Raw genomic sequence first — 17,346 nt, 5'->3', positions numbered from 1 at the left:
GAAAACCGCTCAGCTCAAATTAACCTTGTTTTTACGCTTTTGTGTGTAATTTAGTGTCAAATTTTGTGTTTTATTGATAAGTAAGCTTTGTATTATATCACAACAGAGCTTGTTTTGTTCAGGCATCGAAATTAACGATGCATAAATGCAATCAAAAACAAAAGGCACAAACGTTTTTATACTAGATGTACTATCAAAAAACAGCATCTTTTTATACACCGCTAAGTTGTTACAAAACGACAAAATTGTTGAGCTCAAAGCTCAAAGTAATTATCTTGACTTTTCAAGTTGTTACAGAGAAAATTGACTTTAAGCGCTTCTATTATCATAATTGTCCGATGAAAAGCAAGAATTCTGCATTATTTGGTACAAACCACGGCCGTCAGTTTTTTCAACTTACAAATCGTTACATGTGAAGTTAAAACATTTCTCGCGCCGATTTTTTTGCTTTCTTAACACTCTTTTTCTCATTCTTGTTCGCTCTTCAGAATTTAGCTTGAGACGGTTTTCGTTTTTCGCTCAAGTGGCCTCAAAATTTTGTTCAGCAACGCCCTTAAGCAGAAATTGCTTAAATATTTTACAACGAGGGATGAGGAAAAATCAGCACTGCACTGTTAATTTGCGCCGTACAATAATCAACAAAAGGGGTTTTTAAAATTGCATTTGAAAAAGGGGGAATTGCAATTTGTATTTGGAACCTTACCATTTAATTTTTCGTTACTTTGAAAGCAGGTTGCTATTTTTTGCTGCTTTCTATTGTTTGACTTGCTAAATTGTCAATATTTATATGCTGCTTGTTTATCTACGGGGCCATTTTGAAAGCTTTTCACATCAAAATTGCATATATGTCTGAAAAGAATTGAGATACACGTGAATGGTTTTTCATTTTTACTTATTATTTTGTTACCAATGGCGACGCAGAACGAACAAATTGATGCGACGTCGGAGACAACGCCTAATCAAATACGTTAGTAGCCTAAAAATTACCCGAAAAACTATTTTTAAATGTCAAAGAGTATAGCGAAATTTAATTTGGAAAAATAACGTGGATCATACACCAAACTTATAATGAGTTTGTTTTGAGCTATATTTTGTCATATCGTCTATTGATTGACACAAGTGAAATGGATGCCGTTTTAATCGGAAGGTACCCATCGGAAGCCATTTGATAAGGGGCGCGTACATTAGAACATCGTTAATTTTGTCTAAAATTTCGTCATAAGGTGTCTAGAAAATAGTAAGATATGTACACACTATCAAGATCTTTGCGTCGGTATTAATAAGAAACAAGATCTTGGCGAGATAACCAAGAAATAATAACTTTGACATGGCAAAGAATATCAAAGATTTCAGCCCGTTTTTTCAATTGCATAAATTTAATTCGGCGATTTTTTTCTAGTTTACTTGCTTCAAAAACTTTATTTTTACAAAATCCGTTTGCTCATAAAAACTTGATTAATCAAGATTGTTTCTTTTGTCTCAAATTTTCACTTGTCACGAAATTTTGGTTGAACCTAAACTTTAAGTTGTGCAAAAAATCAAATTATGCAAAATTTAAGTTATGCCAAAATTATGGAAACTGAATCTGACACGACATGTGTCAATTTTTGTTTCTGTGGTTGCATATCATTTGAATGCAAGCGTCAGAAAAACCAAAAACCGCAAAACTCATCATAGTTTTTTCGACCCCACATGTGCGGGATGGAACTATATACTAAAATGGGTTTTTTTGTTCAGCCAATTTTGGCCGATCGATATAATCATCGTAGAGAGTTGTGAGTGGTATCAATAAAAAGCTCGTCCAGCGCAAAATTCGAAATTAAAAAGATTTCTCTGATATCTAATTAATCGAGGAGTTGTCGAGGTTTAAAATTTTGTGTGAACACTGGATATTTGGCATGATTTTGTTCCCTTTTAGCGTAATTTTTGTTAAATTAAAATTTTTCTATAGAAAAAATAAATTCAAAATTACATTTCACGCTACAAAACAATGTATTGTTGCCAATCGACGAAAAACGAATAAAAAGCCAGTTCTGATCTCATAGGGAAGTCTACTATCAAAAAGGTTCAAATTCAATTTGAGACCTGTTTTTTTAGAAAACTTTTCATAATTTTTTGTTATTATATTCACTTAGAGGCTAGTCAATTTCCATATCGGGGTTCCGTTAATGACAAACGTCATTACCAATCAAACGATGCCCAATGAATAAAAACATTCGTTCTGAAAGAATCGCTCGTGTTTCTTTTGCTTCGACTCCCAGTGTTCGTAATTTCTTAACAAAACTTTGATTTTCTTTTTGAGATTCTACTAACTTTTGGTGTCCTATGGCATAGATTCATTGCTTAAAAGTGCATAAGGGATCTCAATGAGCACTAAGTGAACCTATCTAGTGCTTTGCGCGGACAGCTGATGGCTGTTAAGACTTCAAAAAAAAAAGTTTTTCGAAAAATTTTTTGTCTTAACCTCATTTTCGCGAACTGTAAGTCAGTCTCAGTTTTGACAGAGCCAACTGCCTTTCTGCTGCGCCCAAATATAGTCTGATTGGCAATTTTATCTTCTAGCTATTGGCTTTATGACTTCGAAGCCATCGAGTTTTTATAATTATTAAATTTTTTAATTTTTGGGTTCCTTTTTTTCGTAAATTGGTTCATTTTGAAATCTTATCACATCATCCTAATATCGATAATTCCCATTGAAATTTTTTGAATCTTAACTGATATTAAACTTATTTTTGTGAACTGTAAACCAGTTGAATTAATTGAAGAACCCCTTTCCTTTCTTTACAACCAAAATTAATCTGATTAGCGGTTTCATCTTCTAATTAATGGTATATGACTTCAAGACCACAAGTTTTCATAGTTCTTTTAAAAATTTTTCTGATATTTTCGTGTTTTTGGTTCTTTTTGCAATTGTATAACACTATCCTGACCCCGATTGTTCCCATTGGTTTTGAGACGACGTTCGCTTGGATTGTAGGTAAAGTTTTCAGAGAAAAACTTATGGTTTAGAGGGCTTCGACATTTTCTTCTCGCACCTTTCTACTGAGTTTTTGGTTTTTGCCTATACTTGTTGTTGTTTTCATATTAAATGAATAATTTTGATATTCTATTGAAGATTTATGATTAACAAAAATCTTTGATTTTCCATCGGGGCAAATTTTATTGTATTTATTGGCTTCAGTTGAAAACTATTTAATTTGATGGCATTGATACTGCGGGTTTTCTCAAAAGTTTTTTGGTTTTAATCTATATAATTGTTGATTTTTTAAGTCATATTTTAAAAAAAAATCCCAATGCAGTTAAAACAATAATTGAAAATTGAAAAGTTCTTTTTTTAATGGCTTCGACAATTTTCTTCAATTCTTTTTTGAGTTTGCTGCTTTTGCCTGTTTTTTATTCCTATGCAGCCGTAAAAATCTGAGCGGTCTCATAGACTTCCAGCTGAAAACCGGAAAAATGATTTTAATCAAAGCAGCCATTTCATGGCGAATAATTTTAAAATTCAAGATATTATACGTTTTCAAAGTTTTTTAAACTTTTTTCTTTTTGTTGTTCCTTTCGTCAACTTGTAACTTGATCTCGTCATTGAGAGGTGTCATCCAATTCCTTGTTACTCAAAAAACAACACGTCTATTGATGTTGTGTCGGAACGGATGTTTTGTTTGTGAGACAGTATGTGTTTTCATAAAAGTTTTGTGAGTGGTCAATATTTGCGTTCTTTCTCTTCTGTTAGTACATTCGCGTAATGGCCGATCTAAATGAGTTTCAATTGTAGCGCAGGTCAACTGATTTAATTTTTCAATAGAGTTTTAGCTGAAGTAGTAAAAATAATTATTGAAACAAGAAAGCATAATATTCAGATAATAGCTAAAGATTTCAATTGCTTCAATAATTTGTGTTTTCGCAAATTGTTTGTAATTTATTGAGTTTTTCTGCATCTCTAGTCCATTTCAATGTTTTAGTCTAACCAAAGACAAGTTTTGTTTGGTTTTGTAATGAATTTTTAATAAATTTATCATGAATTATTTCCTTAAAAGCTAATGAATTTTAAGAGTTTTGAAATTGTTTAAAAAATGTTGATTGATTTTTGATTTTCCCGTCATTATTTCTTCTTTTTGTCAACCTGTTAGCTAGTCTCATTATGGCAAATTCCTATGGGCTGTGTAGTTTAAAAAAAGTAAATTTGTGTATTACGAGAGTTGATATGTACATCAAACAAGTTTTACTATGAATGCAGCTGTCGCTCTAGGGAAGGCAGATGGTGACTTTTGCATAGCGCGTGTTTTTTCGGTGCGACGAAACTATGCATCTCAAGTAAAACATGCATGATGTTGATTTTGTTGACAATTGAAATGCCTCAGCATAATTATACTATGCTAAGTTATGACGATAAATCTTTGATATACCCTGACAATTTTTTTCAAAAAAACTGGTAGCTTAAAACACACGCAAAGTTTACGCAAGATTGCCATATCTTTTGACAATAACACTTAAAAGACTAATATAATCAACGTCTTATCAAGACATTTCATCTTGATAAGACACTGAATCTGTATTTCATCTTGATCGCCAGTATCTGTATAGTTGGTCAATGGATATATTTTTCAATAAGTGGGTGGAGTGTTTAGAAGCCAAGAATCTTTTTTGAAGATTTTTGCGTTACTATAACAGCTGAAACGTCAGATCTTTCCGAGATGTTTGGTTTTAACTGTTTTGAATGAGACATTGCTAATATCATATACAAATCTATGGTGTCAATCTTTGACTTATTATTTGCAATTTGATAGTGAGTTCATTGATCATCACCGTTTGTTTGTGGTTATTTTTAGTAACTTGTGGTTTAGCGAACATTGAACTTATTGAAAATTTTGGAGGACCATTTACATCATATTGAAAATCATCACCTGCTTACTCAATTGTTTCAAACTAGAGTGTTGGACATCTAACTTTCTGTTTTGACAGTCCCTTTGATGTGATATTGAACACGAAAAAGAATTCGAATTTAAATCACGAAGAATTTAAATGACTGTTTTGAACTATCAAGTCTGACTTTTTGCCAAATTTGGAAGTTTGTTCACTTAAGCAACAGTTAACTTGCGATGGTATAGATATAACGTGTCCCATAAAGTTGAAATAAGCAAACGTTTCAAACATGAGTGCACAGAGTTAAAAGTTCAAAGTTCAAATTTAAATCATGCTGGAAAAGCCAATGAAACGGAGGTTAAGGGGAGCGTTGACATTAAAATGACACGTTGATGCTAATCAATTTCAAATTTTCGAACGTTCAATTATTTTAGCTTTATGGGAGAAACTATATATAGCGTGTCACATAGCTGAAATAAGAACGCTTCAAAGTTCACTTGTAGATAAACAGATGAGTAGGTTTTCCGGAGAAAGAACGTTCGAATTCAAATGGCCATATTCAAGCTCAATTGCATAAAGTTGCAACGCAATAAGTGAGCTGTCAAAAAAATTCAGACAAGCAAATGTACAACACAATTCTAATATCAAAATGCTTTGAAAATATTTCCCTAATTTAAAATTGAACTCTGACCTTTTAAATGCGTGTTAGCATTGCAACTGTGCGTCAGACTGCCTCGAATGCAAAGTTCACAATGTGTACAAAATTGTTGTTATCCAAAACCCCAGTTATCCATGATAAAGCTCCCGCAACGCTTCGATGGGGTGGCTGGAGGTTATCTTCAAGGTTTCAATTCCCATAGTTTCTCTTGTTTGGTTCGTTTATATATCAATAACATCATTTCACATTCTACATCTCCGATTAGAATCAACTTCTCATTCTTTTACGGTTTTGGGTTAAAAAGTCATAAGAATCACATACAACTGCGCTAAAATCATCGAAGTTTATGCGAGACATTAACATCCTCGGGGCCCAAGGAACCTAACCCTAACCTGCTAGGGGGTTTGGAGTAAACATGCATAAGTTTTAGTGCTGGTCTATTTAATTGGCCTAAAGCGGTCTTAACCTCGCATGACAAAGCTATGTTGTCGGGGCCGGTGAAAGTCGGTGTGACTCGTCCCAGTGGCCAGATTCATCTGAGTGTAAACTCGTCATGAAGCCAAACAACAGCATCCACTTCCAAAGCTGCTTCACGAGTTGTCCACTTCTGTCGTTTGTTCAGCTAAGAAACATAGCATACTTGGTTAGCAGCCTCTTCCAAATCTGCTGAAGCCTCTGCTTGTGTCCTTGCGGAATTCTTCAAGGTAGCTGTCTCGTTGAAAGCGGCTCCAGGAACATTGCAAAAGGGTCTTCCAAGCAAGAAATGGTTCGGAGTGAGCCGGTTGTCGCCTTCATGGTTGCTTCACGTGGGTGAGTGGACGCGAATTGACAAGACACTCGTCTTCATTGACTATCGTTGCAAAGACATCTGGGGTGAATTTTGCGGAACAGAGCTTCAAGAGAAGGGCTAGTTTGACACATTCAACGAGTCTCTCCCAATGATAACGCTCCCGCAACGATAATTCTTCGATCGGGTAGCGGAAGGTTATCTTCAAGGTTTCAATTCCCATAATTTCTCTTGTTTGATTCCTTTATACATGAATATCCTCATTTTACCTTTTACATTTCCGATTACAGTCGACCTTTCATTCTTTTACAATTTTGGTTTATAAAGTCATAAGAATCACATACAACTGCGGTAAAAATCATCAAAATTAATGCGAGGCATTAACAATCCAGACCGATCGAAAACCGTCAGAATTTTTGCGGCAAATCACCGTTTTTGTTGTTTTGAGTGTTTTTGACCAGTAAATTTTCGTTTTTGTCCGTTCTTTGGGTACTGCCGTTTTTGAACGCTTTTTTAGGAGACTATTGTTCTTGATATTTTGTTTGGGAAACTACCGCATTCGCTCGTTTTGACAATTTTTACGTTTGATTTCAACTCATGCAAAGACTTGCGTTCAAAATCAATGCGGATAATGTAACCCGGGTTAAGAAAATGTTGCAAAAAGAGAAAGAATGGCGGTGGATGCCGCTGTGAATAGCAAATGTTACTCAAAATCACCGCTAAAATTACCAAATATCTTAACGAAGAAAATATTGCAAAGAGAGATGTAAGAATAGCGGTGAATGCGTTGAGAAACTGCTAACCATTAAAAGTTTTACCGCTAAGTTAACATAATTTTCTTTCACTCATCTTTTTAATGAAACTATGAAGGATTTGAGATTAATCTGAAATTGTGTTTGTTGCGTAATTGTTGTTTTGTTGCACAGGGGAAATGTGAGGTTGACTAGAGAGGGGAATTTTATTGTTTTAGACTTCAGAACAGTGGACGACATTCCTCTCGTGAACAGAATCTTGCCCATCACTGGAATTCTCGTGTTTCTAGCTCTCATTCTTATTATATTCGACCTTGCCCGCAAAAAGTAAGCACAAACATCACTGAATTTTAAAAAATAAACACTGTTTTTTTGGAGCTATAAACAGATCTTTGCCAAATTTTCCGAATAATCACTAAACAAGTGATTGTTGATAAATGCTGATGATCAGACGTTTTCAGATCAAATTTGGATTAACCCCGCCTCCCTTTAAAAGTTGGCTGGCGAAAATTGGTTATTTTGGTGCCCCCCCCCCCCCCCCCCAGCTTAGTGGTCATATATTGTTACGCCCTCCAGGTGTACGTGCTATTTTTTACATAATAACGTGCTATATAATAACACAAAATGTATTTGGTGGCATAAAAAACACTGGGGGGGGCAGAATAAAATAGATCCGTTAATTTGTTTACATGTGCGGATCAGGCTTTGCCTTGTTGAACTTCTTTGGCATACTCATTCCTTTTCTCAATCACGTTTTCCATTTTTGGATGGCTCATTATGCGGCTGATTGGACTTTGGTTTGTCTACTGCAGCTTTGATTATTAATTGCTCTCAAACAAAGTTTGTAGCAATTATATCAGTCATGTGGTGTCTTTTATGCGATTTTTCGCTTGACAAATTTTTCGTCTGACCGACCGTTTTTTAAACGTTTAAACAGATTAATCCCGGAGGGCATTAACAGCCTTACGCCTTACTTGCTTGCTTCTAAGTATGTCATTCTTTAAAGTGTTTTGAGGAAACAATTCCGCCCCACCCCCCCCCCCCCCCGCCCACTCCCCACAAGACTCCCTCTCGTCTAGCCCTCCCAACCTTACCCCCATCGCATGATCACCCATCCCCAACGCTTGACAAACTCCGCTTAAACCCCACGCCTTGAATTGAGAGCAAATCGCTCGACGTTATTGGGTTTTGTTTTTGTTTTAATATTCATCTCGTTGGCAAAGTGTTATGATTGGGATTTAAAAAAAGGATTGTCAATTTAAAACTTTCTTACGAACGTTTTCGAACTCAGGTTATGAACTGAGTTCATCGTCAGGTTATAAACAATACAAAATGCTAAAATGATAAGCCAGAAAATAAAATCCAAATCACTAAAATCAATAATTCAAGGAAATTTAAAACGAATTTTTACATATCTACAATCGTATCTACAGAATATTTACATCTGAGTAAAAATACATTTTCGACTTGATGTAGCAGATGCATATCGAAATGTTTTTTTATTAAGAAACCTACATATATGGCTCTAAACATACCTTGGTTTTGTTCAATTGTAATGTTGAAATTTTCGTTTCTCAACGTGTCTTTCAAGTTGGATTTTCATCTCCAAACTAAGCTCTAGTGTCATTAACTTAGATTGGTTGCTGCATTAGTCTAATATCTTCCACTGGAAAGCCGTTTTATCATCGTTTCACACGATTGCATGTACTCCCATCGGTGAGTCCACCTTGGCATGCTCTGCAACCCTTGTGGTAATATGTCGGCATGTCTGCCCTACATAGATGGATTTGCATCCACTACAAGTGAGTTCATAAACCACGTGGGATTTGAGATCCTTATCAAAGCTAGACTTGAGGCTAGGTAAACAGCTCTTAAGTAGTTTCCGAGTGGTGAAAATCGTCTGTACAGGATGAATTTTGTTCAACTTCTTTACAAATTCATTAGAGATGTTGCCCCTGTAAGGTAATATAAATTGTTGTTTCTCAGTATTTTCCTGTTGTTTTACGGCTACACCCGCAATTTATCCATGTCCTTTTCTTTGTTCTTTCATTCGCAGCTGGTTAATTGTATCCTTGACGATATTCCCTACCTAATGCCTAGGATATTGATTACGTTCCCAAATTTCTTCATTTTTTGTCAATGCTTCATGGGACGCTTCCCACTTGCTGGTGGCTCGAAACAGGCGGTGTATTGTTCCTTGTATTATGTTTTTCTTATGTTTTAGGGGTGCACAGCTACGATAGTTCAAAATTGTTCCAGTATCTGATTGTTTTTGATATTGTGTGCAAAAAAAGTTCGCCTCCGGTTGTACGTTAATTAACATGTCCAGAAATGGCAAACTGGTTTTATCATCTGTTGTTTCTAATGTAAATTGGAGATTTGGATGGAAATTATTGACCGCATCTAACAGCTCTTTTGTGTCACCTCTAACTGTTCTCACAATATCGTCGACATATCTTAGAAAAACTTTAGTTTCGGAGGAATGGTTAATGTCAGTCTGATCATTTTCACGACAGAATGAGCACATCCAGAACTGGTTTTCCATGCTATCATATTCTGTGTTACTGATTTGCTGACATTTTGCGTGGAACCATCTATTACAAACTTCACACTCGACACCCCTGGAACGTGCTGTCATACGGCGTTCGCAACTGCGACAAGTGCTAGATTGTGTGTTGGCTTTACATTTAGGTGTCTGTAACTTCAGTTGTAGCTCCCACGATTTCATCCAAAGGTTTGCCAAAATCACCGCCAAGGACGCACCCATTGCCAACCCGTCTTTCTGAGAGTACCAACTTTCATTGCATTTGAAATGGACGTAGGTGACGGCTAATTTAAGCAGACGTTTCATTGTTGTTCTAGGTATGTCTGGTCTATCGTCCCTAGCATAAAGTGATCGCAGGGCAATGTTAATGGCTTCCTTTACGGGAACGTTGGTGTATAAACTTTTTACATCTAGTGATAGGATTTTTTCATTTTTTCTCAAGTTTTATTTGCTCCAGAGTCTTTCGTGCGTCATTGGTGTTAGTTTCTATGTTTGCTCCTTCAATCTTTGGGAAAAAGTGTGTTAGAAACTTGTCAAGTTTATGGTAACAACTTCCCGGGAAAGAGACAACAGGTATCAGAGGGTTTTTCGTGTACTTTAGCTAATCCATACAGCCTTGCCGGTTGCGCTCGAGTGGACCTTAAAGCTTCGTAAACCTTAACCGGTATCTTTCCCGTTTTTCCTCATATCCAAAAGTTCTTTGTTTAGTTCTTTTTCATTTTTCATTACAATATTATCACAACTCTTTTCACGTTTTCTGAGCTGCTCGCAATCTAATACTTTTTCCAGTTTTTCTGCGTACGTGCTTTTTTTCATAACATAAATTCCTACCCCTTATCAAAAGGAACAGCAATCAGGGTGTTGTCACGCAGATATTTTTGCACTTTTGCTAATTCTCTATCTAAAGGAGTTTCTCTGATGTTTTTTGAGTACAATTTTGCTGCCGCTTCAATTTCGAACAATTTTTCACCTGGTACATTGTTCTCACGCAGATTTCTTATCAAACTGTGTATGTCCGCCAAGAAATGCACCTCTTTAAACTTGTCCCTCATCGGATGCTTTGGACAAAAAGCGAGCAAGTCCCGGACGAATCCCGGCAAAATGATATTATCTAGAACCGCTACAGTCTTCTCATTAGATGCTCTTAGCGGCCTGTCTTGCCTTTCAGAAAGTTTGGCAAGTTTTCCCTGCAGTCTTGGTTCAGAATTATCTACATGGTTGCAAACTCGGTTGCGCAAAACAAAAATTACGGAGGGCAATAGGTGGTTATCTAAATTCTTAAGGAAAACTTTTCGACTAGTAACTCGCTTTGGTCACATTTATGATGCGTGTCAGCTGCTGTGGAAATTTGCGACCTTAGCAATTTTAGTTGAAAACTATGCATCGCTTGATCCAAAACAACATCTGTTTTCGGAACACGATATTTCGCGAAATCTGGTAATATCTGGGCTAAAGCAATTTTTAAGAAAATTTATTCTGCATCTGCTACTTTCATATTTGCACACATTGTTTTCATAGTCCAAGTATGGTTTCCAACAGTCCCTTTTTTGCAAAATTTTTCTCAACCAACATCTTGGCATTTTAAGCATAGCTGAAGGTTTGTGAAAGATCTGCGGTGAGTGAACACCAAGAGATGCTATCACTTACCACTCTCTTTTTCTTTGCCTCCCGTTGATTTTTGCACAGTTTCCTTTTCCCCCTGTTCTTTTTCAGCAGTTTCCGTAGATTAGATTGATATATCAACACTAACCCCAGTGATTTAAGCTCAATGTCGGGGTCTTGATCTAGTTGGAAGTATCTGCTGATGATGTTGGTGTTCTTTTGCTTCCGTCTTGACAACAAATGCTTCGTTGACTGGATCACTAAAATTCTCGATTTTAACAGCTGTTTTAAAATGCTCCATACCTTTGACAGTAAACTATCTCCTTGACTCTTTCCGAATGACGTTGTAAAAAGGCAACCAACTCCTCTACATCACACGGCCTGTTGTCGTTTGTTCGTTTGTGTGGGGTAATGGAGTTGTTGAAGGCGTCGTGCCAAATCACGAAATCACTGCGGTCTTTCAGGTGACCCTTGTCCCAGGCGTTTCTTATGTTCTTTTCGGCGTTTCTAGAATTTGGTTTGAACGAAAGACCCGGAATGGCGGTCACAAACGGGAGTAACAGTTTTGGATATTTGCTGCTTTTAGGTTCTAATGCATGAAAAAGCGAACTTGCCGCCAGAATATGCACCATTCTTAAATCTGTAATTGTTCCATGTTGATCTAGCTAAAATGACATAGAAAACTCAACCTGCCCATTCATGGGCTTCGACTTGTTGAATTGACAGATTTGATCAAGATTTAAGAAAGGATTGTCAATTTAAAACTTTCTTACGAACGTTTTCGAACTCTTGAGTTTATCGTCAGGTTATAAACAATACAAAATGCTAAAATGAAAAGCCAGAAAATAAAATGCAAATCACTAAAATCAATCAATCAAGGAAATTTAAAACGAATTTTTACATATCTACAACCGTATCTACAAAATATTTAAATCTGAGTAAAAATACATTTTCGACTTGATGTAGCAGATGCATATCGACATGTTTTTTTATTAAAAACCTACATATATTGCTTTAAACTTACTTTGGTTTTGTTTAATTGTAAAGTTGAAATTTTCGTTTCCTGACGTGTCTTTCAAGTTGGATTTTCATCTCCAAACTAAGCTTTCAGTTTCTGATTGACAAATAGCGTTTTTAACTTAAGGAAACACAAAATATTAAAAATTTTCTAGTTTTGGAGATCCACTGCTTCGAAAATTATTGAAACAGAAGTGTAGCACTGCTGAGCGAAACAATCTATTTCCAATAGAATCTTGGATTTCATTTGCTGCAAACAAATCATCAGAAAATCAAATATGTAAACATATTTTTATCTCAGCTATCTAGCTGTGTGACTAATTGTGTTTACAAATATTGAACAATATTAACTAACATCAGGATTGCTCTCGTTTATTATCAACAACTCGATCAAAAGCAATTCGATCAACAACTCGATCAAAAGCAACTCGATCAAAAGCAACAACTCGGTCAATTTATAAAATTTTTGTTTGCGTTGTTTTGTTTCATTGAGACAAAATTTCTTCAAAATTGATCCGGTCTATGGAACACAAGTTTTTTGCTTAATTTTTTTGACTTTGTGAGTGACTGTATCGTCCTTTACTTTCGAGTTTTGGTTGATCTAAATTGATTTCAAATTTAAAAATTCCTTAGAGTGAACTCAATCGATGTCAGTTTAGCACTAAAAATCAATAAAAATTCAATTTCAAGCTAAAAAATGGTTTAATTTTCACCTTGCTTGAATCTTAACACTGGTCTATAATGACCTCCAATGAATGCATTTTGTGAATTACTGCCAGAACTACCGCCATATAAAGCGTTAAATATTCTGACTGAACGACGCAAATGTAAGTAAGTGACGTCAGTACTTAAGTAAGTACGTTCATGAAATTGGAGTAAATTCACGCTTTCGGCAATAAAGCTCACGCATTGTGTTCATAAAGCGCATCAAAAAATTAAAAAAGAATTTGTGTCGGGAAAAAAAACTTTTCGGCCCTTCCTATTTTTCAGATTTGTCGTGGAAATAATCAATAGACTACTTGTAAGGTTTTTATTCATTATCGGGACTCTGCAAATTGTGTGTGCGGAGCCACTGAATGGACTATGACGTTGGCATTTCATTTTTAATTTTAATTGCTCTCAAACTAAGTTCGTAGCAGTCATTGTAAACGTGTTGGTCTTTTTTAAGCAAATTTATTGCTTGACCGAACTTTTCTTCTAGAACTTTCTTTGACTTTTCACGTGACTTTTTCACGTTTTCGTTATTCATTTTTGAGTGATCTATATTGTTCTGACCTTGAAAGAAAGCTTTTTGCTGAAACAAAATCGATTGCAGCAGTGCAAAAGGTAGGGCCTGAAAGCCGAGTGGGCAGTGCTTCTGGTGAAGGAGCAAGAGGTCCATGGTTCGAATCATGGCGCGGTCAACTATTTTTGTACACATAAAGAAAAATTTATCTAGGCTACAACCCCTGAATTAAATTGACTTCGACTGTCGTTCGAGAGCAATTCTTCCGACTTTAGCTGGTTTACGTTTTGCTATGTTAAATATATAAAAATTTTGTGGGGCTCAGATTTAATACATAGTTTTAATTACATAAAACTTCTAAATTAGATAAATTACATAAGTTTTAATTACATAAATGTTTTAATTACATAAAAGTTTTAATTACATAAAACTTCTATATATACGTACGGAAATTATTCAGCTGAAAATCTAAGCCTTTTTCACAAGATGTACATGTAAAAAATACTTACAAAATATTTTGCAAGATCCTAAGCGTTGCTCACAGCCCACCGTAAAGCACTTATTGAGCCATCTACAACAATTTTGTTGAGTAGACTGCTCCACCTCCGCAGGCTAACCCCTGTTTCAGTTAGCAACGTTTGATTCAGCAAACTAATTCGGCAAAACGCTGATTTAATGACTTTAATGCAGACATCATGAAACATTCAAAAAGCGACCTCTGATTTGGTGCTGAAAAAATTTTAAAAGTTGTAGGAAATCCTAAGAATGCAAAGAAGTCAACGGAAAGCACTTTTCATCGCTTTTCAGCAGTTTCCAGCGCTTCATAATGTGGGAGAATATGAATTCTGCAACATTATGAATTATGCCACTCTTCTTGCGAAAAGAACTATTTTATTGCCAAATACACCCGGAAAATTTACAGAAAATTGATCTTTTTAAAGTGAAAGGCTCAAAAATTGAAGATTTTTGAAAGTTAAAATTGAAATTTAAAGTAAGAATCATAAAGTACTTTTGCTTATATCTAGATGTTTCACGTGGAAAAACTCCTTCGTCACAACTGGAGTTCTATTTGATGGAGGGACCCAGGAAGACTATCTATTCCACGATGGACAGACCGAGTTCAAATACTCCCCCAGCACCCACACATCCAGGGAAAACTCCAGGGATGTCATCAAAAGCAACCAAGTCACGCATTGTAAAACTGGAAAAGAAAGTCTGGATCTGGCTATTTTGTCACTATCCGTTGGCGACCACGTCGTTGAAGATTTGATCAATAATAAAAAGTATTTAATCAGTACTAACTACATCGAAAAGATAGTCGAGGACGGCGAAAATGGAGTTGAAATCACAATCACGCAAAATGATCACAGTATTAATATGGACAGCATTAACCCTGATAGTATCAGCGGGGGCGAAATTGCTGCCCACGAAGCTGACCCAAACAGTTTAGATGAATTTGAAGGTCATGAAATTGACATCAGCATTTACAATGACGAAGGTGAGCTAAAATTCGAAGATAACAACCTGCGCAAGAATTCGAAACAGGTGATTATTCAGCTGCCCTCTACCGACGATTCTTTGGAATCGATTGCAGAGCGCAATGCCATTGGCTCAATTCTGACAAATCAGGAAGTAGTTTCAGGCGCTGATGGTTTGCAGGAAGTCGTTATAAGCGATAATCGGCAACTGGTGCCTAAGCAATCGTTAAACGGTCCTCGAAAAAATTCCCAAATTTACCCGATCAAACTGAAGTTTACAAAGAAATCCTCAATTCAGGGTTTTGACAATTCGAAAAACTATGACGGGGCTCAGAGAAGAATGAGAAATATGAATTCTGCCACATTTTGAATAAAAAATGAAGAATATTTTTTTTACTAATTAAGTTTATTAATTTGAAATTAAAATTGAAGCAAAAATTGGATCTTTTCGCCCCCCCCATTATGTTGTCATATTAAAATTTGTATCATTTAATATTGAATCATCAGTGCGCTCGGGGATCCAATCGATATGCAGCCCCCCCCAAAGTATGGCATAGGAACAACGGGAAAAGATCCTTAAAATTATAGAGTTTAAGTTAACCTAAAGTTAGTTTGCTTACCACAAAATAGTTAATATATTAACACCTTCCTTGTCAGCACTCTTTTTTGCAGCAAAAACACTAAGTGAATAATTAGAAGTCTGTATTCAGAAATAAAGAAGCCGCGTTGTATAGATAGTTTTTGATTGATACACAAAAATGCTTTATCATCAAACAATTATCAGGCCAAATTAGTAAAAAAAAAGACATGGAAGATTTCAAGAGATGATCTCAATTTAATTTTGCCGAAAAGTTTTACCAGGGTTGAGATGTGAGTGGCTATAGGATAATAGCTTTGTATGCAATCTTCTGAGTGTGGGTGGAGAAATGTTACGAGAAATAAGCTGAAAATGTCGACAACTTAGTTCTAGGTGCGGAATAAACAGTACTTTTCAAAACCTTACAAAATTTTGAAAGATTCAGCAGTAAGTTTGCATATATTCAACAGTTAATTATTTCAATTTTTGCTTTTTGATCATTTTTCAACTTCTACTAATTTTTTTAACTTTTTAGTGAATGCATATGATTCCAGAGTTCCTAGTTCTCCGCTGTGAACATTTCTTTAAAACATTTTCGCATATCAAAAAAAGAGCAAAAATTTAAACATTTGTCGAACATCATTTCAACTCAATTCAGTTCAACACAAGCTTCAACGATGAAAACCTTCGTCAAACAGAAAAAAAGATGCAGCTCTGAGGTTGTCAATTTCATGGCAAAGAATTCAACAGTGCGGAAAAATTCAAAAACAGTGCTGAAACTGGAGTTTACGCAAACAAAATTTCCGGGAAATTGTGAAAAATGGTAGGCTAAAAATGCGGCAATTGAAGAAATAAAAACGCAGAGACAACGAAAATCCGAGAATCCCGAAAACTGCAATTCCAGAGTATGCTTGAATGCTGTATGATGCGAACGAATTGAGCAGCGTGTAGAAAAATTTTGAAAGAGAACGCGACGACTGCCTTTGCGATACATACCTAAGCGGAGAGTTGAAATCTAATTAAGCGATGAATATTTCGATAGTAAAAACGGACTACACACAAAGCGTAAGTTACGTGACTCTGTTTGCAGTCACACAGTTTTTCTGGCGTTTATTCATAATCGCTTCGCTAATTCAGATCTGGCATGTTCAAAACTTCGGACTGATTTCTGCAGAGGCTCGTATTTTAGCTCAAAACATGCACGTCTACTTTAAAAACGGCCGAAAATTGATCGTGGCAGAGGTCAAGATGCTAGCAGCTGCTCTATGACCTGTTGAAAAATAGCTTTCATTGACTTTCGGCAGTTTTAATCGTCAAAATTGCGTATTTGAAGCGAATTTTACGTGACTCTAAAGATGTGTCACTTCACTACGTGGTGGTCAGAAAAACCTAAGAGTCCCAGCAGCTTCAGCTAACACTGCTGCGTACCCTAGAACTACAAAACGCGAATTGCTTTTCATAAGTTTAGAAAAGTCAATAACAGAGGAGTTCTAGTTTTCAAATAACAACTTCTGCGATTCAATTTTGGCACTGCAGACTTCCGCTGTTCCATAAAACGCACATGTGCGCTCTACGTAGAAAAAAAAATTTCTTGCAATGAAAGTAGTTTTAAGTAAAGTACAGCCCACTTCTTCTTACAATTTTTGCCAAAACATTATTTTGGGTGCATTTCAAAATACTAAAAATGAAATTACCTAAAGGTATTCAAAAGAAGCGCAGGGTTTTGACTACTATGAATTGGCAATAACGGTGACATTAAATTTAAACGTTGGATTAAAAACTGTGAAATGTTTTTGACAATTAGAATCACATGGCACATGATCTTATTGCATTTATAGCAGG

The 17,346-nt window shown here is 35.8% G+C and overlaps 1 protein-coding gene across 1 annotated transcript; it reads left to right on the top strand.

Moving 5' to 3' along the window:
• The first annotated feature begins 271 nt into the window (after positions 1 to 271).
• LOC142349021 (uncharacterized) lies at positions 272 to 15,391 on the top strand. Its single transcript, XM_075400423.1, has 3 exons — positions 272 to 967; positions 7,279 to 7,387; positions 14,475 to 15,391. Exons 1-3 carry the CDS (start codon positions 910 to 912, stop codon positions 15,295 to 15,297), a joined length of 990 nt encoding a protein of 329 aa, XP_075256538.1. The 5' UTR covers positions 272 to 909; the 3' UTR covers positions 15,298 to 15,391.
• The last annotated feature ends 1,955 nt before the right edge of the window (positions 15,392 to 17,346 follow it).

Source organism: Convolutriloba macropyga, chromosome 11 (assembly GCF_964194025.1).
Source record: "Convolutriloba macropyga chromosome 11, txConMacr16.3, whole genome shotgun sequence".
NCBI classification, from domain to species: domain Eukaryota; kingdom Metazoa; phylum Xenacoelomorpha; order Acoela; family Convolutidae; genus Convolutriloba; species Convolutriloba macropyga.
Note: the sequence above shows the minus strand (reverse complement) of the source record. Positions and strands in the feature narration are given on the sequence as shown.

What these genes read in the sequence shown, in the direction of transcription:
- LOC142349021 (XM_075400423.1), top strand. Translation starts at nt 910, where the DNA reads ATGGCGACGCAGAACGAACAAATTGATGCGACGTCGGAGACAACGCCT. An exon ending in GACAACGCCTAATCAAATAC is followed by an intron (nt 968 to 7,278) that starts GTTAGTAGCCTA and finishes TTATTGTTTTAG; the next exon opens with ACTTCAGAACAGTGGACGAC. An exon ending in TTCGACCTTGCCCGCAAAAA is followed by an intron (nt 7,388 to 14,474) that starts GTAAGCACAAAC and finishes GCTTATATCTAG; the next exon opens with ATGTTTCACGTGGAAAAACT.